At 42.0% G+C, this 23,893-nt stretch overlaps 1 protein-coding gene and 1 non-coding gene across 2 annotated transcripts; both read left to right on the top strand.

Moving 5' to 3' along the window:
- Positions 1 to 974: 974 nt before the first annotated feature.
- CTXND2 (cortexin domain containing 2) lies at positions 975 to 22,264 on the top strand. Its single transcript, XM_061407650.1, has 2 exons — positions 975 to 1,107; positions 20,491 to 22,264. Exon 2 carries the CDS (start codon positions 20,564 to 20,566, stop codon positions 20,726 to 20,728), a length of 165 nt encoding a protein of 54 aa, XP_061263634.1. The 5' UTR covers positions 975 to 1,107; positions 20,491 to 20,563; the 3' UTR covers positions 20,729 to 22,264.
- Positions 22,265 to 23,173: 909 nt separating this feature from the next.
- Positions 23,174 to 23,246, top strand: TRNAG-CCC (transfer RNA glycine (anticodon CCC)). Its single transcript has one exon. It is a non-coding gene; the product is annotated as a tRNA-Gly (tRNA).
- Positions 23,247 to 23,893: the final 647 nt, after the last annotated feature.

Here is a 23,893-nt window from a genome sequence, read left to right as displayed (position 1 = left end):
GTCACAAAAGAGTCAGACACAACTTAGCAACAAAACAACAACATAATAATTAATGCTAAATGAAATAGTTTTTTACTTTTCTGATCCAAACATCCTAAGAAAATTCTTTTTGAAGAAAAGGGGAGGTTTTAGAGATTCACTGATCTTGTTGGCAATGAGTGAGTGAGTTAAAGTCGCTCAGTTGTGTCCGACTCTTTGCAATACCATGCATTGTAGTCCACCAGGCTCCTCTGTCCATGGAGTTTTCCAGGCAAGAATGCTGGATTGGTTTGCCATTCCCTTCTCCAAGGAATCTTCCCAACCCCAGGGATCTGACCCAGGTCTCCTGCATTGTAGGCAGATTCTTTACCATCTGAGCCACCAGGGATGCCCAATCTTGTTGGCAAGTAATTCTCAAACTTGAGCATACATCACAGTCACCTAGAAAAGATGGTTAAGACATAGGTGCCAGGACTTCCCCAGTGGTGCAGTGGTTAAGAATCTGCCTTGCAATGCAAGGGATGTGAGTTCAGTCCCTGGTCAGGAACTAAGATCTTACATACCCTGGAGGCAACTAAGCCTACGTGCTGCGACTAAGAACCGAATCAACCAAATAAATAAATATTAAAAATAAAAAAGTGCCAACACCTCCAAAGTTCCTGATTTATTAAGGCTGGAATGGGGATTCAAGAATTGGCATTTCTAACAATTTATTGGCTGATGTACTAACACAGAGAATCATTGCACAGACCAAAAAAGCTGGCTATTGACTCAGCCTCTACCACCCATAAGAACTGAGTTAGCCAATACTACTTGAGCTATTAACCTTGGCTGCCTCAGCCCTAGCAGAGTAGTGGAAATATACTTCTACTGATCTAGGCTCCAATTTAACCTAGTGGGATCATTTTCTCACTCACTATGGGAGTGTCTGAAACTTGATCCTCTTTTAGTTGAACTATTCATGAAGCTTCTGAGTTCAGTGTGGGAGTGGGGAAGGGGAGAGAGCCACAACCACTCTCCTTCTTTAAGAAGGGGCTGATGAAAAGAGGAGAGGCTGCCAAGAGATGTGTTTGAGTAGGAGGAGACTGCCCTGCCAACATCCAGCCTTGGATATCACTCTCTCAAAAGGTAAATAAATACCCATATGGCCCTTCCTGGTAAAGTTTTTTATGGGAGTAATTCCAACAATTCTTCTGAGTTTAATAACACTTTTCTACAAGCTTGAGGAATCCCGGGGAAATAAAGAGCTTTTTTTTCCATTAGTGCTTCTTTTGAAAAGTGAAACATATCTTAAAGGGGATATCTTGGGGATAGTCTTATTTTTGGGGGGGTCCTCTATTAGTCCTATTAACTAGAGGATGTCTTTGATTTTAGAGATTATAGTAAGAAAGTTTCCTTATTGTATTTCTTCACAATCACCTTTCCTTTCAGACTAAACTTACGGCCAGGAAAAAAATCTGGGTCTTTTTACGTTTAGTTGTTGTTTTTTTGTTTTTTTGTTTTAAGAAACATGTGGCACTACAGATGGGAAAAATTAAGTGACTTGAGAAGAGAACACAAGAGAAGGAAATGGTGATTGATCTTTCTGGAAAGTGTTAAGTGAAAGAGGAACTGACATTGCTACAGATTTGTAAATAAGTACTGTTGTTCTGTTTCATACTTTAGCAGGACCTAATTTTACACAAGCCAGTAAATTCATGCCCTCTTTTTCCCTACTCTAGGGAGCAGAGCTACTATTCAACTCAGACAAAACAAGAACCTTAAGAGCCACTGTAAAAGATTCTAGGGCAGGTCTTCTCTCTGGAAAACAGATTTTGAATTTTATCTGCCATTTATGTTTGTCAAGAAAAGCTGTCTTATCCAAGAGATTTCAGAAGAATGTATACGGTGCTAAGTTGCTTCAGTTGCGTCCAGCTCTGTGTGACCCTATGGACTGTACCCCATCAGGCTCCTCTGTCCATGGAGATTCTCCAGGCCAGAATACTGGAGTGGGTGGACATGCCCTCCTCCAGGGGATCTTCCCGACCCAGGAATGGAGCCCACATCTGTTATGTCTCCTGCATTGGCAGGCGGGTTCTTTACCACTAGCGCCACCTGGGAAGCCCTATGGAAACTAAAATTCTCCGATATATGTCTCCAATAATTTCTTGTGATTTTTTTTTCCATTCTAAAAACTTTAAACCTAATTTTGTATTAAAAATCTTGTAGTGACTAAACAGGGCTTCCCAGGTGGCGCTAGTGGTAAAGAATCCACCTGCCAGTGCAAGAGATATAAGAGACGTTGGTTTCATGTGTTGGGAAGATCCCCTGGAGAAGAGAATGGCTACCCACTGCAGTATTCTTGCCTGGAGAATCCCATAGACAGAGGAGCCTGGTAGGCTACAGTCCAGGGTCGCAAAGAATTGAACACTATTGCACCCCACTCCAGTACTCTTGCCTGGAAAATCCCATGGATGGAGGAGCCTGGTAGGCTGCAGTCCATGGGGTCGCTAGGAGTTGAACATGACTGAGCAACTTAACTTTCACTTTTCACTTTCATACATTGGAGAAAGAAATGGCAGCCCACTCCAGTATCCTTGCCTGGAGAATCCCAGGAATGGGGGAGCCTGGTGGGCTGTCGTCTATGGGATCGCACAGAGTCAGACACGACTGAAGTGACTTAGCAGTAGCAGCAGCAGAAGCAACTTAACACAGGCGGCACCAGTGGCTAAACAACCACATTCTTTTCTTAACGACAGATCTCCAATCTGTATAAACTTCAAGCCCTATAAAACCTGGATCAGATCCTTACATCTAAAATTAAGAGCCAAGAATCAAAACATTATCATCCTATTTCTTTTCTCTTTTCAACAAGAATGTATTTTACTTTTTTTTTTTGTCTTCACTGGGTCTTCACCACTGCTCGTGGGCTTTCTCCAGTTGTGGTATGCCAGCTTCTCACTGGGACGGCTTCTCTTGTTGCCAAGCTCAGGTTCTAGGGCACAGGAGCTTCGGTAGTTGTGGTGTCGAACTTAGTCGCCCCTCGACGGGTAATCTTCCCAGACCAGGTATTGAACCTGTGTCCCATGTGTTGGCAGACAGATTCTCAACCACTGGACCTCCAGGGAAGTCCCTATTTTACTTTGTAAGGGAGAGAGAGGAAAGATATAAGCCTAATAGAAGCAAAATCCACTTACTGGAATATGGCAGCTATGAGTGAGAAGTTTGAAGAGATCTTCGATTCAAAGTTCAGGAATTCAGATTTAATTAGTGGAGAAGGAGAATCCAAGATAATGTTTTCTAATTTCCAAATATTGAAGATTTTCCATCTCTTTGAAGCACACAAGGTTGTTTGCAAACTGTCCTCTGCCTGGAATTCTCTCATGTCTTGTAACTATTACAAGTTCTACTTGTAACTATTCCATCTGCTGTTCCTTGACCTCTTTCCTCCACCATAAATGCTGCTGCTGCTGCTGCTGCTAAGTCGATTCAGTCGTGTCCGACTCTGTGTGACCCCATAGACGGCAGCCCACCAGGCTCCCCCGTCCCTGGGATTCTCTAGGCAAGAACACTGGAGTGGGTTGCCATTTCCTTCTCCAATGCATGAAAGTGAAAAGTGAAAGTGAAGTTGCTCAGTCGTGTCCGACCCTCATCGACCCCATGGACTGCAGCCTTCCAGGCTCCTCTGTCCATGGGATTTTCCAGGCAAGAGTACTGGAGTGGGGTGCCATTGCCTTCTCCGCTAACATTCCCTTGTTTCTAATTCTCCTTCGACCATCTCATCTACTCCTATAATTTCAACTGTCCTATCCTTGGGTGACTCTTAACTCAAAAGATCTTGCTCTTCTTTACCCTTGAACTTCAGTCCCACATTTCTGCTTCCTGAGCATGCCACACCAGTACCTTTAAATTCACCCTACCCCCAGGGGCTTTGCAAGAATGACTGGAAGGCTAATGCAACAAGGTTACTTTTAAAGGTTCCTTCCAACTGTGAGATTCTACAACTTTATACCTTTCATTATTATGTATTGTGATCTCCACCATACTGAAATAAACAGTAGTTCCACAAAAATTCCCATGTTTCCTTGTCTCTATCACGGTTCCTTCACTGGGAGTGTACCTTCCTTACTCCAAATTGAGCCTGGTCATCACTTGTAGAAAGATTTCTATGACTAATCTTACCCTAGCTGAGTTTGTTAACCAGATGAGTGTCATACTATCCATTCTCTTCACCCGAGAGACACAGAGTGTTCCTTCTGACACTGGAGTCTCCATGTTAACAAATATTTCCTTGTAGGCGTGGTGTGTGCATGCCAAGTCGCTTCAGTCATGTCCGACTCTTTGCAACCCCATGGACGTAGCCTGCCAGGCTTCTCTGTCCATTCTTGCCTGGAACTTCCCAGGCAAGAATAATGGAGTGGGTTGCCATTCCCTTCTCCAGGGGTCTTCCCAAGCCAGGGATCAAACCCATGTTTCTTATGTCTCCTGCATTGGCAGACAGATTCTTTACCATTAGTGCCACCTGGGTGTGGGCACTATGCTAATAAATGCTGTGAGAAATCACACACAAAAAACAAAACTTTCAGATTTTTGCCCTCTAGAAGTTCATATTAATGAAAGACTTTAGATTAATTGCTCTCATGCACCCTCCATCTTCTTGCCAGTCTAATATTTCTACTGCTACTGCTAAGTCACTTCAGTCGTGTCCGACTCTGTGCGACCCCATAGACGGCAGCCCACCAGGCTCCCCAACCATCAAATGGTGTAATTTCCATGCTTAAAAGCTTTTTGATGACTCCCCACTGATTGAAAAGCTGAATCCAAAATCTTTAATGTGTCATACAAGGGCCCAGGTGAACTTGCCTAGGCTGCTTACTCAGTGGGAGAATATATCTCAAGCACTTACTGAACATTTACCGTTTCTCAAACATACTAGGCTGTCCTCTCTTCTCCTTTCCTGCTTCTCCCCTTCCCCACCTTTATCAGCTTGAAAAGTGTGAGTTGCTCAGCTTTGTCCGACTCTCTGTGACCCCATGATCCCATGGACTATAGTCCATCAGGCTCCTCTGTCCTTGGGATTTCCCAGGCAAGAATACTGGTGCAGGTTGCCATTACCCATTCCAAGGGATCTTCCTGACCCACGAATCAAACCTGCGTTTCCTTCATTACAGTCAGATTCTTTACTGTCTGAGCCACCAGGAGCTACTCATTCTCAGGCCTCAATTCAATTCAGGTATTTGTCTCTTCAGTGAAATTTTCCTGACTCTTCCCTTTGGGTTGTTTTATCAGCAGATTACTTTGGAATGATTTCTTTACATTCAGGAAGTATATATTTTTGTATATATTTCTCTTTAACTTTATAAAATGGAGATGGTTTATACAGTGTATAAAATCATAGCTAGGAATCTGTGATAAGGAGAACAAATGATAGGAAAGACACAAGTCTCTTGAAATGCAATTGAGAGGAGAAGTTGGAAAATTAATAAACTATCCAGACTGTAAGGGGTCTAGTGAGATATTTAAGTACCAGAGTAAAATAATATGGATTTTTTGAGAGAATATGGCCTTTTTGATGAATAAAGAGAAGGTATATGCCTCCATATATAATGAGGCATTAAAGAAATATATCTAGAAAATGACATCTGAGGTATATACAAGTGGATAAAGACACTGGCAAGGTACTAAAAATACATTGAAATTGGTTTTCTCACTACAATTCAATTATCAGCAAGTACATATTAAATAGCTGGTAAATGCCAGGACACATTTCCCATTCCAGTTACAAAAATTCAAGAGAAGAGCTTTGGCCCAGCCGGGATGCTTACCCCTGACCACTGAACTGAGGCAGCCAGCACGGTGGGGCCGTTTCAGAACACGGTAGCTCCCCTAACAGCCATATGAGTGGACAGGAGGGGAAGTGTCAGGCAGACAATTTCAGAGAGACCTGCTACTTTTTGTTCCGGTGTTTATCCTTTCGTACCTGTGTCACAGTTGTATGGATATGTCTTATCCCCCATATCAGACTGTAAGTTTTCTAAAGACAGAAATCAGGCCTTTTTATATCTTTTTATGCCCACGGGTCCTAGTTTTTGTGCTTTATTTGTTAAATAGTAAATGATGCGTTGAAGTTAAATTGAAAGCTAATAGAGTTTGTATGATAATAGGGAGGGACCTGTTTGTAATCTCTAGTTCCCAAAGCACACAAGTCTGTAAATAAAATAAAGTAACAAGAGCAATGATAAAGAAGTTCTTGACTCTCCCATATTCTTGGACTGACATTTGAGTGAGCTCAGTGTCAAAAAACACTGTCTCTTAGAGATTGTATGGTCAGAATCTTACCTCTTCTCTGACTCCAGCTAAACTCAGAACCTAGACTAGCTCTTCCCTTAGAATGAATTTTTCACCAGTAAAGTCTCAAGTTAAAAATAAACCAGGGGGCTGGAGGACATATTTCCAATCACCATAACGACTTGTTTTGACACTTAATTTCTGTAAAACACACAGCCTAAGCTTAAATTGGAATCCTTTCTTCAAGTCATATAATACACTGAAAATCTATTACATTCTTAGCACCAAATGAACTGTATATGACCCGGAGTAGTTAGCTGCCAGTGCTTTGAAGTGTGGACCTTCTCAACCTCCTCCTTCTGTTGATGTTATACACTAGCAATACTGTGCAACTGTAATATGGGGAAAACTTGCTCTATAACTCCACTTAAGTGAAAAATTAAAACAGCAATGCCTTCCAGATACTCCATAGCAAGACAAAGGGTGCAAGAAATGAGGAACATAGTAAATCCAGGGAGGGTAATAAGAGTGAACACTTACATAGCAGTTGTTATGTGCCAGGCACTGTGCTATCTTCTACATATTTATTTAATCTTAGCATCTACATCATAGGGTTATTGTATTATTATCCCCATTTTACAGATGAAGAAACCAAGGTTCTGAAAATGTAAGTAACTTGCTTAGGATCACCAAGATTTGTTAGAGCCAGGATCCAAATCCACATGGACTGACTGTAGAAACCATGTTCTCCACTACCACATTATAGTTCATGATCGCCATTGAATTGTTCTCACTGGGGGTTAACTTATCTAGAAGGAACACCCTTTGCCCTTCCAAAACCAAGAACTGTACGGACCATTAACAGTTTCTAATGAGCTCTCTCTAAACTGTTCTCTTTCTGGCTCTTCAGAGGACACCCTCACAAACCCAGAGTGATCTCTGGAGCCAATGAGTACTGGATCCCAAAGAACTTTTTGTTTCTTTTTTATTTATTTATTTATTTTTGTCTGTGCGGGGTCTCTGTTGTTGCATCTGAAGTGTGTCTAGTTGCGGTGAGCAGGGGCTAGTCTTCATTGCAGCGCACAGGCTTCTCGTTGCGGTGGCTTCTCTTGCGGAGTACAGGCTCCAGGTGCTGGGTTTCAGTAGCTGCAGCACGGGGGCTCAGTAGTTGTGGCTCATGGTCTTAGTTGCTCCACAGCATGTGAAATCTTCCAGACCAGAGATTGAACCCATGTCCCCTGCAGTGGCAGGCTGATTCTTAACCACTATACCACCAGGAAAGTCCAGAACTTTTTGATTTCTGATAGCATATTTGCAGTGCAAGATAGTGAAACCAAATACTTTAACCCACCACTTCTCAAAAATGTGTAAAATACTTGATACATTGAAAAGAAGACACGTAATATATTTTAGTTATGAAATACAATAATAACTGAACCATCTCAATGCATTTACCTGAGTGTTCTTTCCTTTAGATCATCTGCCTGCCTCCCTTCGAGAAGTAATCATTACCATGAATCTATATCACTCACTCCTTGGCTTTTTCCTTTTCTTTTTTTGGCCACATGCCCAGTAGGAGACAGTGAAAGCACTTAGTCCTAACCACTGGACCGCCAGGGAATTCCCTCCTTTGCTTTTTCAGAAGTAAATTTATCACATATGTGTGCATCCCTAAATAGTGTATTGTTATTGTAAAAAGTGCTTTGTTTGTTTTGAGATTTATAAAAATAATATAATAATGTATGCTGCTGCTGCTAAGTGGCTTCAGTTGTGTCCGACTCTGTGTGACCCCATGGACGGCAGCCCACCAGGCTCCCCCATCCCTGGGATTCTCCAGGCAAGAACACTGGAGTGGGTTGCCATTTCCTCCTCCAGTGCATGAAAGTGAAAAGTGAAAGTGAAGTCGCTCAGTCATGTCTGACTCAGCGACCCCATGGACTGCAGCCTACCAGGCTCCTCTGTCCATGGGATTCTCCAGGCAAGAGTACTGGAGTGGGGTGCCATTGCCTTTACTAGATAATGCTAAATGATTTTCTACAGGGAATTTTTATCAATCTGTACTCTGATATTACTGATGGGGAGTGTATAAGAACTTTGAATAAGTTACATCCTTGCCAACATTTTGTATTATCAGACTTCTTAATGTCTACCAATCTAGTGAATAAAAAAATTATGTCAATGATTACTAGTGAAATTGAACACCTTTTCATGTACTTTTTACCTTTCATATTTCTTTTTTTTAATGCCAGTTCATGTCTTTTGCTAATTTTCCTCTTGAGTTATTTGTCCTTTATTTATTCAGTTGGAGGATTCAGTTTGCTAACTTGGATACTAACCCTTTTTTAGAAATATGTTTCTCCAAGTTTGTGGTGTGGTTTGTATTTTTACTTACTTTATGGTGTCTGAACTGATCAGGAGTTCTTAATTCTAAAGTTAAACTCATGCATCTTTTAAAATATATATTGTACCATTTGTGTCTTGTTTAAGAGATCTTTTCCTAACCTGAGGTCATAAAAACATTCTATATTTTCTTCTAAATTTTTTGTTGTTGTTGTTTTTAAGAACTCGTCTTACTTTTAGCTGCACTGAATCTCTGTTGCTGTGCTTGGACTTCCTCTAATTGCAGCAAGCAGGGATTACGGTCCGGTTGCAGTATGTGGGCTTCTCACTGCAGTGGTTTCTCTTGTTGCAGAGCACAGGCGCTAGGCACACAGGCTTCGGTAGCTGTGGCCCTTGAGCGTAGTTGCTCCACCACATGTAGAACCTTCCCAAACCAGGGATTGAATTCATGCCCCCTGCACTGGCTGACGGATTCTTATCCACTATACCACCAGGGAAGTCCTAAAGGTTTTAAAGTTTGCTCTTGACATCTGGCTCAGAGGATAAAGCATCTGCCTGCCATGCAGGAGACCCGGGTTCCATCCCTGGGTTGGGAAGATCCCCTGGAGAAAGAAATGGCAACCCACTCCAGTATTCTTGCCTGGAGAATCCCATGGACAGAGGAGCCTGGCGGGCTACAGTCCACGGGGTCACAAAGAGTCTGTGGGGTTTTTTTTAATGGATATCTTATTTTCCCGTATCCATTATTAAACAGGCCATTCTTTTTCTGTTGACAGTGCGCATTCCACTATAAGTCAAGTATCCCTAAATGTGCAGTTTGTTTCTGGGCTTTCTAGTCTCTTCAAATGGTCTATTATCTATACCTGCACATATATCCCACTGTCAAAAATACTATAGCTCTGTAATAAACCTTAATAACTGATATGGGAAATCTCTCCACCATATTCTCTCTCTTCAGAATGCCTTTTTAATTCTTGTACCTGTGAGCTCCCATGTACACTTAAGAAAAACAGTTTGTCAGTTTTCTCAAAAACCTTGATGGAATTTTGTTGGAGTTATATGGCCTCTATAAGTAAATTTGAGGAGAATTAACAACTTAATCATGTGGAATTCATACATATCGTGTATCTCTCCATTCACTTTGTTCAGTCACTGTGTTGTGTCCGACTCTGCAGCCCCAAGAACTGCAGCATGCCAGACTTCCCCGTCCCTCACTATCTCCCTGAGTTTTCGCAAACCCATGTGTCCATTGAGTCAGTGATGCCATCCAACCATCTTATCCCGTCGCCTTCTTCTCTTGCCTTCAATCTTTCCCAACATCAGGGTCTTTTCCAGTGAATTGGCTCTTCGCATCAGGTGGCCAAAGTATTGGAGCTTCAGCTTCAGCATCAGTCCTTCCAGTGAATATTCAGGGTTGATATCCTTTAAGATTGACTGGTTTGATTTCCTTGCAGTCGAAGGGACTCTTAAAAGTCTTCTCCAACACCACAGTTCGAAATCATCAATTCTTTGGTGCTCAGCCTTCTTTATGGTCCAATTCTCACATCCATACATGACTAGTGGAAAAAACATACCTTTAACTATATGAAGCTTTGTCAGGAAAGTGTTGTCTAAGATTTTTACTATGCTGTCTAGGTTTGTTATATTCTTATGCTACTGCAAATAATGCCCCCCCCCCTTTTTTTTTGGTGGCGCCACACGGCTTGCAGGATCTTACTCCCCTGACCAGTGATTGAACCAGGACCACAGCAGGGAAAGCTCTGAATCTTAACTACTGGACCACCAAGGAGTTCCCAATGACGCTTTTAAAATTAAATGGTCTTTTAAAAATTACATTTGCTTATTGTTTGTTACTGGCATTTACATATGTAACTAACTTGTGTATCTCATCCAAACACCTTGCTAAACTACTTATGTCTCATATTTTCTGTAGACTATTCTATAGGAAATAATATCAGTGAATAATGAACATTTTTGTTTCTTCTTTTTAAATCCTTGTTTTTTTCTTTCTTTATCTTATTTTACTGCACTGATTAGAACCTCCAGAATGATGTTGAATAAATTGAAGGTAATGAACCTCTTTGTCTTGTTCCTGATTTTAAGAGGAATATCTTTCAACTTTTCACCATTATCTGGATGTTTGCTCTATATTTTTTTTGTTATACCCTTAATTGGGTTAAAAGTATTTTTTTCTACCCCTATTTTGCTAAAAATATTAATGTAGGTTTTTTTTAGTATTGAAATTTATCAAATGCTTTTTCTGCAACAACTGTGGTATTCATATGGCTTATATACATAGCATGCTTCTACTTCTGGGATAAACTCAGCTTGGTATCTATATACATCAAGGCTTATTTGCAGAGACCAGAAACCATTCTAGCTATTTTCAGCAGAAAGGAATTTAATAAATGGAATTAGAATGTTTTTAGTTTCACATGTCAAACCCAACTCAAATGAGATTGAAAAGTTTATGGAAAAGTACGAATTTGCTAAGTGTTGGACGCATGTTCTATGAATCAAGGTTGTTCACCATATCAAGCAAATATTCTGTATTTCACCGATTTCTGTCTAGCTGACCTATCAATAATTGAGACTATTTTGATTATCCACTATAATGGCAATTTTTATCAATTTCTCCCTGTAGTCCTATTGTTTATTTATCCTGAGACTATTTTATTAGGTACATACAATTTAGAACTGTTACATCTTCCTACTGAGTTTCACACTTCATTATAATCTGTTAGTCCTCTGTATCCCTAATAATGCTTCTGGTCTTAAGGTCTATTTTGTCTGATATTAATACAGCATCTCAATTTTGTTTTGGTGAGTATTTACCTCGTACACCTTTTACTTCCAATCTTTCCATGCCTTTAAATTTTAGGTGAATCTCTTAGGAACAGCATATAGATGGATTGGGACCAAGACCAAAAAATAGATGTTCGGCATTTTGTGTCTGCTCAACTTCCAAAACTCCTTATTTGAGAGAAATGCTCCTTTATGTGAGTCTATGAGAGACAGAACTTCATTTTCACTACAGCGCCTAGAGATAATGAATATTGCCTCTCCTATCCCCGGGGTGGCTAAGGTGCTGGTGCGTGACTCAGCCTTGACCAGTCGGATGCTCCAGCCAGGGTCTGGAATATCAAGTGACACAAAGATGACACAATTGATAATTCAGGCATGGCAGGGCCAGCAGTGTCCAATGACAGTAGCAGCAGTCCTCAGCAACAGCAGTGTCCGGGGGTGGTGGCTAGTGTCCAGCGCCGACAGCGCCTTAACCAGACTTTTCCTGTGCTGACCTGGGTTATGATTCCCAGGGCCTGGTCTCCCTTGGTTTCTCCCTGTTTTCTGGGACCAATTCTCCTTCTCCTTGATTCTGGAAGTCACCTGGTCTCTTTATAATAAATACCTTTTGTGCTTAAGTAAGTGAAAGTCAGTCAGTCCTGTCGGACACTTTGTGACCCCATGGACTGCAGCCCCCGAGGCTCCTCTGTTCATGGGATTCTCCAGGCAACAATACAAGAGTGGGTTGCCATTTCCTTCTCCAGGGGATCGTCTCGACCCAGGGATTGAACCTGGGTATCCTGCATTCCAGGCAGATTCTTTACCATCTCAGCCACCAGGGAAGCTCTTGCTTAAGTAAAGGAGGCCCTGTTTTCATTACCTGCAAAGAAGAATCCTGACTGATACAAAATTGTTCTTTCTCCCTCTGGAATTGAGGAGGAGGTAATATGAAGAAGAAATATGTGAAGTCTGAATTTTCTGTAGCCATTCTTGCTACCATAGGGAAGCTGGTCCGGGTATAAAATTAACATAGAAGAAAGGATGAAAGTGAAAGTGAAAGTCGCTCAGTTGTGTCCCAACTCTTTGCAACCCCGTGGAGTATATAGTCCATGGAATTCTCCAGGCCAGAATACTGGAGTGGGTACCTGTTCCCTTCTCCAGGGGATCTTTCCAACCCAGGGATCGAACCCAGGTCTCCTGCACTGCAGGCGGATTCTTTACCAGCTGAGCCACCAGGGAACCCCAATGTAGAAGAAAGGTAGATACACAAAGGCAAAACCATGAAAACACCTCGACTCTCTGGATCAAGCCCTACTTAAAGTTATCCTTACTCTGGACTTTAGTCTCATAAGTCAATACATTTCATGTATTGTTTAATCTCACTTAAGTGGACTTTTCTGTCACTTGCAACCCAACACATCCTACCTGATACCTTTCTATTCTGCCTTTGAAAAGGAATCCCTTGTTTGATTCTGCATTAGGCTTTTAGCTGCTATTCTACTTCTTTCTTTCCTAGTTGAGCTCCTCATAAATGATTTAAAATCTTGGTGTCTTCATTTCCTCACTGCCTTTTGTTGTTTAATCCACAAAAGTCTGGACTCCTTCTTTATCACTCTGCTACCACTATTCTTTTAGATCAGCAACAGTCTTCTCCTTTCAATGCCACATTCTCAAAGTCATTCATTCATTCAACCAACATTTTTACATGCTCACTTTTGCAAAGTATAGTACTATATCATTCATTGGACAGATACTTGTTGAACATCTAATATATCCCAGACTTTTAGGATAAAAACAAATTATATAGGGCCCTTAGTCTCATGTAGAATTACTATTTTATCAGAAAAGACAGAAATTAAAGTAATTGAAATAAACTATAGTGAATGTTACTAGAATATCTCCCTAGGAAATTGACATTTAAGCTAAGGCCTAAAAGTTGAACAAAGAAGGATGGGAGTAATACAAAGATAATGTTAATGGAAAAGGCCTGGAGGCAAAGGCTGCTGCTACTGCTGCTAAGTCACTTCAGTCGTGTCCGACTCTGTGGGACCCCATAGACGGCAGCCCACCAGGCTCCCCCGTCCCTGGGATTCTCTAGGCAAGAACACTGGAGTGGGTTGCCATTTCCTTCTCCAATGCATGAAAGTGAAAAGTGAAAGTGAAGTCGCTCAGTCGTGTCCGACTCTTATCGAGCCCATGGACTGCAGCCTACCAGGCTCCTCCGCCCATGGGATTTTCCAGGCAAGAGTACTGGAGTTGGGTGCCATTGCCCTCTCCGAGGGAGGCAAAGGAGGATCATGCAAAACTCATAGAGCTGTAACAAGTCCAGCATTGCTGGGTAAAAATGTACAAGGAAGAGTGGCAAGAAACAAGGTGAGACCAAATCGTGGACAGCCTTGGTAACCCACTGAAGACAGTAGGCAGATGCTGTAATATTTTAATCAGAAGACTGATTGAATTACATTTATTAAAGATTGCTTTGCGGTTTGGGGAGGAGACTAAGAATGTTTTCGGAAAATCAGAAAATATTTGCAGGTGTTTGCCATTTGATGGCCTAGAGCACAATGGTGGCCACAGGGGTAAAGAAAAGGGAATGGATTTGAGACATACTTTGGAAGTAGCCCCAAAAGGATATTAACAGAGGTAGAGTGATATGTGCTAAGTCGCTTCAGTCGTGTCCAACTCTTTGCAACCCATGGACTGTAGCCTGCCAGGCTCCTCTGTCCAGGCAAGAATACTAGAGTGGGTTGCCATGCCCTCCTCCAGGGGATCTTCCTGACCCAGGGATCAAACCCAAGACTCTTACGTAGCCTGTACCACTAGCACCACCTAGTGATAAGCCACTGAAATGTGGAACACAAAAATACACATGTCCTTGCTCTGAAAGAGCACTGTAGAAAGGATGACACATAAAGAATGCAATACATATATAAGTGAGATATAGATCTTAAAATGGTACAAATATCTACCAATTTTCCCACATTTTCCAGCTACCAGATTAGTTTTTCTCTCGTCATCAGGGGACAACAGAGGACGAGATAGTTGGATGGCATCACTGGCTCAATGGACATGAGTTTGAGCAGGCTCCAGGAGATGGCGAAGGACAGGGAAGACTGGTGTGCTGCAGCCCATGGGGTTGCAAAGAGTCAGACACGACTGAGCGACTGAACAACAACCTTACAATTCTCTGCCAACGGACAACTCTGCCCATTAGGAACACAATTCTTGATGCTATTTCATGGAGCAATTCAGCTTCTCACCATGTCAACTAATTTATTTTTAATTTTTAAAATTTATTGATTTTTGGCTGTGCTGGGTCGTCATTGCTTTCACTGGCTCTCTAGTTGCGGGGAGAAGGAGCTACGCTCTTCATCGCAGTGTGCAGGCTTCTCCTGACAGTGGCTCCTCTTGTTGCAGAGCACGGGCTGTAAGATACTTGTGCTTCAGTAGTTGTGGCTCAGTAGTGGCAGCTCATGGGCTCTAGAACCAGGGTTCAGTAGTTGTGGCATATGAATGCAGTTGCTCCAGGGCATGGTGGAATCTTCCCACACCAAGGATTAAACCCACATTTTCTGCATTGTCAGGCAGACTCTTGTCTATGGCACCACCAGGGAAGTCCCCAGCTAATCTTTTACAAAACAATATTTTAGAACTTCCCTGGTGGTCCAGTAGTTAAGACTCCACACTTCTGCAGGGAGCACAGGTTTGATCCCTCGTTGGGAAACTAAAAGCCCACATGCTGTCTGGTACAGTCAAAACAAAACAAAACAGTATTTTAGCTTTCTCTCGGAGAAGGCAATGGCACCCCACTCCAGTACTCTTGCCTGGAAAATCCCATGGATAGAGGAGCCTGGTGGGCTGCAGTCCACGGGGTTGCTAAGAGTCAGACATGACTGAGCGACTTCACTTTCACTTTTCACTTTCATGCATTGGAGAAGGAAATGGCAACCCACTCCAGTGTTCTTGCCTGGAGAATCCCAGGGACGGGGGAGCCTGGTGGGCTTCTGTCTATGGGGTCGCACAGAGTCGGACACGACTGAAGTGACTTAGCAGCAGCAGCAGCTTTTTCTACATCTCTCCAAGGACTTCCCAGGTGGTGTTAGTGGTAAAGGACCCACCTGCCAATGCAGGAAACATAGGAGACAACCGTTTGATCCCTGGGTCAGGAAGATCCCCTAGGAGAGAGCATGGCAACACACTCCAGTATTCTTGCCTGAAAAATCCCATGGACAGAAGAGCTTGTCGGGCTACAGCCCAAAGGGTCACAAAGAATCAGACAGAACTGAAGCGACTTAGCGCTCATGCTTGCTCCTTGGAAGAAAAGCTATGAAAAACCTAGACAGCTATTAAAAAACAGAGACATTACTTTGCCAACAAAGGTCCACATAGTCAAAGTTATGGCTTTTCAGTAGTCTTGTATGGATGTGAGAGTTGGACCATAAAGAAGGCCAAACGCCAAAGAATTGACGCTTTTGTGCTGTGGTGTTGGAGAAGACTCTTGAGAGTCCCTTGGACTGCAAGGAGATCAAACCAGTCCATCCTAAAGGAAATCAGCCCTGAATATTCATTGGAAGAAGGATTGATGCTAAAGCTGAAGCTCCGATACTTTGGCCACCTGATGCAACAAAGGCAGGAGGAGAAGGGGAAGACAGAGGGCAAGATGTTTGGATGGCCTCACTGACTCAACGGACATGAGTTGGAGCAAGCTCTGGGAGATGGTGATGGACAGGGAAGCCTGGTGTGCTGAAGTCCAAGGGGCCACAAAGAGTTGGACACAACTAAGCAACTGAACAACAATAAGCACACAGGCACACCTCTCCTAAAGATCCAAACCATTTTTCAAAACAAATCTATTGGCATCTTTTTTTCTCTCTAGGCTTGAATGTTGTTTAGGGCCCTTTCTCTCCTTTTTCATGAGCTCCTCAGAAATTCTCTACTAGGGTTATCTAACTGTAGATCCCTTCAGGTCAATATTTCTACTCTGGTCATTCTAATGCTGAATCCAAGTTCACCTCCAGCCATTTTCTAAGATAATTTTATCCTAGCAGGAAGCCCTCTCGGCTTAGATCCTCTTTTTGTGACCCCCCGCTAAGGCTGGTCCCTATCTGTATCCATACCTGGTCCTCAAGAAAAAGAAAAAAATTCCCCTTGGGACTTCCCTGGTGGTCCAGTGGTAGGAACTTCAAGCTCCCAGTGCAGGGGGCCCAGGTTTGAACCCCAGGCAGAGAACTAGATCCCACATGCCACAACTAAGACCCAGCCAAATGAATAAATGATAAAAAAATATATATTTTTAAAATCCCCCTCATTCAGTGCAATCTCAACTCTGCCTTCTTTTCTACTGCCACAGGCTGCTTTAGCCAATTTCTTTTCTTTCTTTTTTCAAATTTTATTTTATTACAGTTAGAACACTTAATGTGAAATCTACCTTCTTAACAAATTTTTAAGTGTACAATCAGTTCAGTTCAGTCACTCAGTTGTGTCCAACTCTTTGCAACCTCATGGACTGCAGCATGCCAGGCTTACCCGTCTATCACCAACACCCGGAGTTTACTCAAAGTCATGTCCATTGAGTTGGTGGTGCCATACAACCATCTCATCCTCTGTCGTCCCCTTCTCCTCCTGCCCTCAATCTTTCCAAGCATCAGGGTCTTTTCAAATGAGTAAGCTCTTCGAATCAGGTGGCCAAAGTATTGGAGCTTCAACTTTAGCATCAGTCCTTCCAATGACTATTCAGGACTGATCTCCTTTAGGATGGACTGGTTGGATCTCCTTGCTGTCCAAGGGACTCTCAAGAGTCTTCTCCAACACCACAGTTCAAAAGCATCAATTCTTCGGCGCTCAGCTTTCTTTATAGTCCAACTCTCACATCCATACATGATTACCAGAAAAACCATAGCTCTGACTAGACAGACCTTTGTTGGCAAAGTAATGTCTCTGCTTTTTAATATGCTGTCTAGGTTTGTCTTAACTTTTCTTCCAAGGAGTAAGCGTCTTTTAATTTCATGGCTGCAGTCACCATCCATTGATTTTGGAACCCCCCCCCCCAAATAAAGTCTGTCACTGTTTTCATTATTTCCCCTTCTATTTGCCATGAAGTGATGGGACCAGATGCTATGGTCTTAGTTTTCTGAATGTTGAGTTTAAGCCAACTTTTTCACTCTCCTCTTTCACTTTCATCAAGAAGCTCTTTAGTTCTTCACTTACTGCCATAAGGATGGTGTCATCTGCATATCTAAGTTATTGATATTTCTTCCAGCAATCTTGATTCCAGATTGTGCTTCATCCAGTCCAGCATTTCTCATGATGTACTCTGCATATAAGTTAAAGAAGCAGGGTGACAATATACAGCCTTGACATACTCCCTTTCCTGATTTGGAACCAGTCTCTTGTTCCATGTCCAGTTCTAACTCTTGCTTCTTGACCTGCATACAGATTTCTCAGGAGGCAGGTCAGGCGGTCTGGTATTCCCATCTCTTTAAGAAATTTTCCAGTTTGTTGTGATCCACACAATCAAAGGCTTTGGCATAGTCAATAAAGCAGAAGTAGATATTTTTCTAGAACTCTCTCGCTTTTTCAATGATCCAGTGGATGTTGGCAATTTGATCTCTGGTTCCTCTGCATTTTCAGCAGAGGAAATCCAGCTTGAACATCTGGAAGTTCACAGTTCACATACTGTTGAATCCTAGCTTGGAGAATTTTGAGCATTAATTTGCTAGCATGTGAGATGAGTACAATTTTGTGGTAGTTTGAGCATTCTTTGGCATTGCCAAAGAATTAAGTGTACAATAGATTATCATTAACTATACATACAATGTCATACAGAAGATATCTAGAGCTTATTCCTCTTACTTCACTGAAACCTTATGCCTGTTCTTTAGTAACTCCTCATGACTAATGATGTTGAGCATCTTTACATGTCTTATTGGCCATTTGTAAATCTTCCTTAGAGAAATATCTATTCAGATCCTTTGTCTAATTTTTAATTGAGTTATTTGTCTTCCTATTATTTAGTTGTACAAATACTTTAGATATTCTAAATACAAGTCCATTATCAGATATAAGATTTTCAAAGATTTTTTCCCATTGTGTGGGTTTTTTTTTACTTTCTTGATTGTGTCCTTTGAAGCTCAAGAGTTTTAAATTTGAAGAAGTCCAATTTATCTTTTTTTCTCTTACTGTTGTCATATCTTAAAATCCTTTACCAAATCCAATGCTATGAAAATTTATTCCTTTTCTCTGAATTTTACAGTTTTAGCTCTTACATTTGTGTCTTTGATCTGTTTTGAGTTAATATTTATATATGGGGTGAGGTAAGTGGCTAACTTCAATCTTTTGCATATGACTATCTAGTTTTCCAGGTTTCCCAGGTGGCTCAGTGGGTAAAGAATTCCCCTGCAATGCAGGAGACACAGGGGAGGTGGATTCAATCCCTGAGTCAGGAAGATCCTCTGGAGGAGGGCATGGCAACCCACTCCAGTATTTTGCCTGGAGAATCCCATGGACAGAGGAGCCTGGCAGGTTACAATCCATAGGGTCACAAAGAGTCAGAGATGACTGAAGTGACTGAGCAAACATGGGCATCCAGTTTTCCAAGTACCATTTGTTTTCTTTCCTTATTGAATGGTGTTGACACTCTTCTCAAAAATCAGTTGACAATACATATATGTTTATTTCTGTACTTTCACTTCTATTCCATTGATGTGTATGTCTATTCTTATGCCAATACTACACTATTTTAATGACTGTAGCTTTATGGTGAGTTTTGAAGTTGAGAAGAGAGAGTCCTCTGACTTTCTTTTCAATATTGTTTTGATGGTGGACTTAATAACTTGATCGCTTCTGGGATGTACCTGATTTTTCATTAAGAGACAGGAATGACAGCACAAACATAGTGATTAGAAAAAATAAAACAAAAAAAAGAAAAAAGAAAACAATTATGTTTATACCTAGTAAGTTGACACCACAATAAATTAATTACAGTAAGTACTCAGAATTTGAAAAAATATTAGAGAGTGGTTTGCACTTAACACAGAATTGGGGTGTTCAAGACAATTGTACTGGGATTTAACAGAGCAAGGAAGCCCCAGTTGTTTTCTGAGTTACACATATTTTTCACGTCTTGCCTTGGAGTATTTCACCTACTTTTACATATGCTTATATCTTGAAGGTCACCTATACTAATGTTACCAGTGTCATGTGTGTGTGAATGTGTGTGTGTTTGTTGCTCAGTCATGTCTGACTCTTTGCGACACTATGGACTGTAGCTCTCCAGGCTCCTCTGTCCTTGGAGTTCTCCCAGCAAGAATACTTGAGTGGGTAGATTCCCTGCTCCAGGGATGAAACCCAGCTCTCCCATATTGCAGGCAGATTCTTTACTGTCTGAGCCACCAGGGAAGGAAGCCCTATCAGTTTCATGAGTACCTCTTAAATAAATCTTGCTAAATGTTTTGGAAACACTCTTTGGTTTCAACATAACAGTGTTAAGAAAATACATACATAGAGGAGTGCGTTGGGTTGGGAGATTGGTATTGACACATATACACTATCATGTGCAAAATAGGTAGCTAGTGGAAACCTGCAGTGTAACACGGGGAACTCAGCATGGTGCTCTGTAATGACCTAGCGGGGTGGGCTGGGGGGTGGGGGGCGATGGAAGGGAGGTCCAAGAGGGAGGGGATACACAGTGCAATGCAGAGCTCAGTCCTGCCTTACTCTTCAAAACCCCATGGACTGTAGCCCACCAGGCTCCTCTGTCCATGGAATTTTTCAGGCAAGAAATACTGGAGTGGGTTGACTGATTCACTTCATTGTACACAACATTATAAAGCAACTATTACCCCAAGCTACTAGCTCAGATGGTAAAGCATCTGACTGCAATGCAGGAGACCTGGGTTCAATCTCTGGGTCGGGAAGATCCCTTGGAGAAGGAAATGGCAACCCACTCCAGTATCCTTGCCTGGAAAATCCCATGGACAGAAAAGCCTGGCAGGCTGTACAGTCCATGGGGTCACAAAGAGTCAGACATGATTAAGCAACTAACACACACATACCCCAATTTTAAAAAATACATACATACAAATATAAGCCAATAAACTTGTTTTATCCTCTTTTGTCTAGGAATATGACAAATCTGAAGATACTCCTGAGGAAGTAGCTACAGTTGGATGAGGGTAAAGAGGTGTGTGTTCCCATGGATGATTCAAGCCTGCCCAGTGTTGATGTAGACAAAGGCTTTGCCATTGCCTTTGTTGTTCTCCTGTTTCTCTTCCTAATAGTGATGATTTTTCGGTGTGCCAAGTTGGTGAAGAATCCCTATGAGGCCAGCTCTACAGCTACGGAGCCATCTCTGAGCTGAAGTGTGAGAAAACCTGATAGACTTCCCTTCACAGGAGATTTGAAATCTCTTACACAGACATTTATGAAACAGACTGTTTATTACTCAACCTCCTATTTCTCAGCCTCCTCCGCCTTGCATTCCACAATAGGCACATGAGGGTGAGTTGAGAATAATAATAGGGATGAAACACAAGCTAGTCTGTATCATTCTATTCAGGGAAATAACTACCAAAGCGGGGCAGAGACAGGTTGAACTTATCTTTTAAAATAAAGCCATGAGGGCCTTCCCCAGTGGCTCAATGGTAGAGAATCAGCCTGCTAATGCAGAAGAGGTGGGTTTGACCCCTGGTCTGTGAAGATCCCACATGCTGTGGAGCAACTAAGCCCGAGCACCACAACTACTGAGCCTGTGCTCTCGAACCCAGGAACCACAAGTGTTGAAGCCTGGCCACCCTAGAGCCTGTCCTCTGCAGCAAGAGAAGCCACCACAAGAAACCTGCACACAGTAACTGGAGAGTAGCCCCCTCTAACTGCAACTAAAGAAAAACCCAAAAAAAAAGAAAAAAAGAAAAACCCACACAGCAACAAAGATGCAGCACAGCCAAAAATAAATGAATAACTCAGTAAATAAAAATTTAAAAATAAGGCCATGGATTTCAATCCTCCATTATCTAATATTCTTAAGATAACTAGACAGTTGGCCACAATTTTATGAGGTAACATAATATAATATCATGATGCTCGGTCAGGCGCATGTAAAACCTGATGCTTGGGAAGGTGCGTCTAAGCCCTCCTAGAGATGGTCTTAGGATGTCCCTTTAGTTATGCAAATATAAGGCCAGCAAGAACCAGTTATCCTATAATAAGAATCTAACAGGACTTTTTTAGTGTATGAAGCTTAATAAAAGCTGATGCCCTTCTCAAGTGGGCAGAGTTCTGTGGTAGAGGGGAACTAATTTGCCTTGGGTAATCCCTTAACTTCCCTCAGCCTACATTTCCTCACTTAGAAAATAACATCTAGTGGGTTGAAAAGGAACCCTCAAAATGATTTGTCCATGTCCTTATCCCTGAAATCTATGAACATGACCTTATTTGGAAAGATGGTCTTTGCAGATGTAAAGTTAAGGATTTCAAAATGAATTCAACCTGGATTAGTGGGGTAAGCCCTAAATCCCACGACAAATGTCTTTACGAAAGACAGAAGAGGAGACATACACACAGAGGGGAAAAGGTCATGTGAAAATGAAAGCAGAGACTGGAGTTATGCAACCACAGCTAAAGAATCCTTGCCTGGAACCATCAGAAGCTGGAAGAGGCAAGAAGTTTTCCCTCCAGAGCCTTTGGAGGGAGTGCAGCCATACCAACACCTTGATTTTGGACTTCTAGTCTTCAGGACGCTGAGAGAATAAATTTCTGTTGTTTTAAGCCACCTAGTTTGTGATAATTTGTTATGGCAGTCACAGGAAGCTAATACATAATACATGATGATAAGTGTCACAATCACCATCCTAGGGACTTTTTAAGAGAAAAGAGAAGGAAATCATAACTCCATTCTCCGAAGTCTGAAGTTATGGAAATTTGATAGAGTGAGCTACAGCTAACTGGCAGGAAAGTCCATAAGAGAGTTCACTAGAGGGACTTCCCTGGGGGTCCAGTGGTTAGGAATCCGCCTTGCAAGGCAGGAGACATGGGTTCTGTCTCTGGTCCTGGAACTAAGATCCCCCATGCTGCGAGGCACCAAGTCTGTGTGCCACAACTAGAGAGTCCATCCACCTCACAGAGAGATCACTCATGATGCAACTAAAATCTGTTGCAATAAATAAATTAATTAAACTTTTTCCTTATTATTCTTTGTCACCCTCTTCCATACTGTCCTCTTTAGAAGTCACTATGTGTGGGCCACACTCAAGAAGTATAAAGTTACTTTCTCCTTCCTTTTTAAAAAAATTAATTTTCTAATTGGAGGAAAATTGCTTTACAAGGTGTTGGTTTCTGCTGTACAATAACATGAATCAGCCATAATTATACAAATATCCCCTCCCTCTGAAGCCTCCCTCCCCTCCCCCATCCCACCCCTGTAAGTCATCACAGAGCACCAGGCTGGGCTCCCTATGTTGTATAGCAACTTTTCCTAGCTAACTATTTCACACATGGTAGTGTATATATGTCAGTGCTACTTTCTCCATCTCATCCCACTCTCTCTTTGCACTCTACCCCCTCACCCCTGTGCCCACAAGTCCATTCTCTACATCTGCGTCTTCCCTGCAAGGGATTGATTCCTTCACTGCAAATGGATTTATCAGTACCATTTTTCTAGGTTCCATATATATGTGTTAATATACTATATTTGTCTTTCTCTTTCTGACTTAACTTCACTGCATAACAGGCTATCGGCTCATCTACCTCACTACCACTGACTCAAATTTGTTCCTAAAATATTTTTATTGGGAGACAGAGAAGGACTTCCCTGGTGGTCCAATGGCTAAGACTCTGCACTCCCAATGCAGGGATCCTGGGTTCAATCCCTGGTCAGGGAACTGGATCCTGCATGGTGTAACTAAGACCTAGAATAGCCAAATAATTAAAAAGAGAGAGAGAGAGAATTCACTAGAAAGAAAGGAGGCACCTAGGCCACTGATGAAGGCTCAATACAGGTCTGGCTGGAGAGAATTGGTTCTAGCACGGTAAATAATAGAGACTAAAGCTCTCAGGTCCAGCCAGGCTGGGCCAAATGTTCTAGGCAACAGCAAATTCATATGGGAATGTGAACTACGAGTTTCGTAATCTTGGAATCTAAGTGTGGGGCTTAGATTGGAATCTAAGTGTAGGGCTTAGATGCATAATCTTGGAATCTAAGTGTGGGCTTGTGCAGGTACTTGGACCAACACACAGTCACTTCCAAGGAGACTTGTATCCTTGGCGACCAGGCTGGGCCAGGCTTTAGCAGCAATACTAGGTGGTATTGGAAATAGAACTCTAGCCATGCACTGTTAGCAGAGACTTGACGATTATCTCTGTTCCTGATTCCTGGAAACAGGGCTTCTTCCCCCATCCCTGGCTTGAGTAAATCCTCAGGATTATTTGAAAATAGAGGAAAGGAAACCAAAGGCTTCCACTGGAGATACTAGACTTTGCCTTCACCAGAACAGAAGGTGTTATATTGGTTAAACTGGAAAAGAGATGA

This window comes from Bos javanicus, chromosome 3 (assembly GCF_032452875.1).
Source record: "Bos javanicus breed banteng chromosome 3, ARS-OSU_banteng_1.0, whole genome shotgun sequence".
In the NCBI taxonomy this organism is placed as follows: domain Eukaryota; kingdom Metazoa; phylum Chordata; class Mammalia; order Artiodactyla; family Bovidae; genus Bos; species Bos javanicus.
Note: the sequence above shows the minus strand (reverse complement) of the source record. Positions and strands in the feature narration are given on the sequence as shown.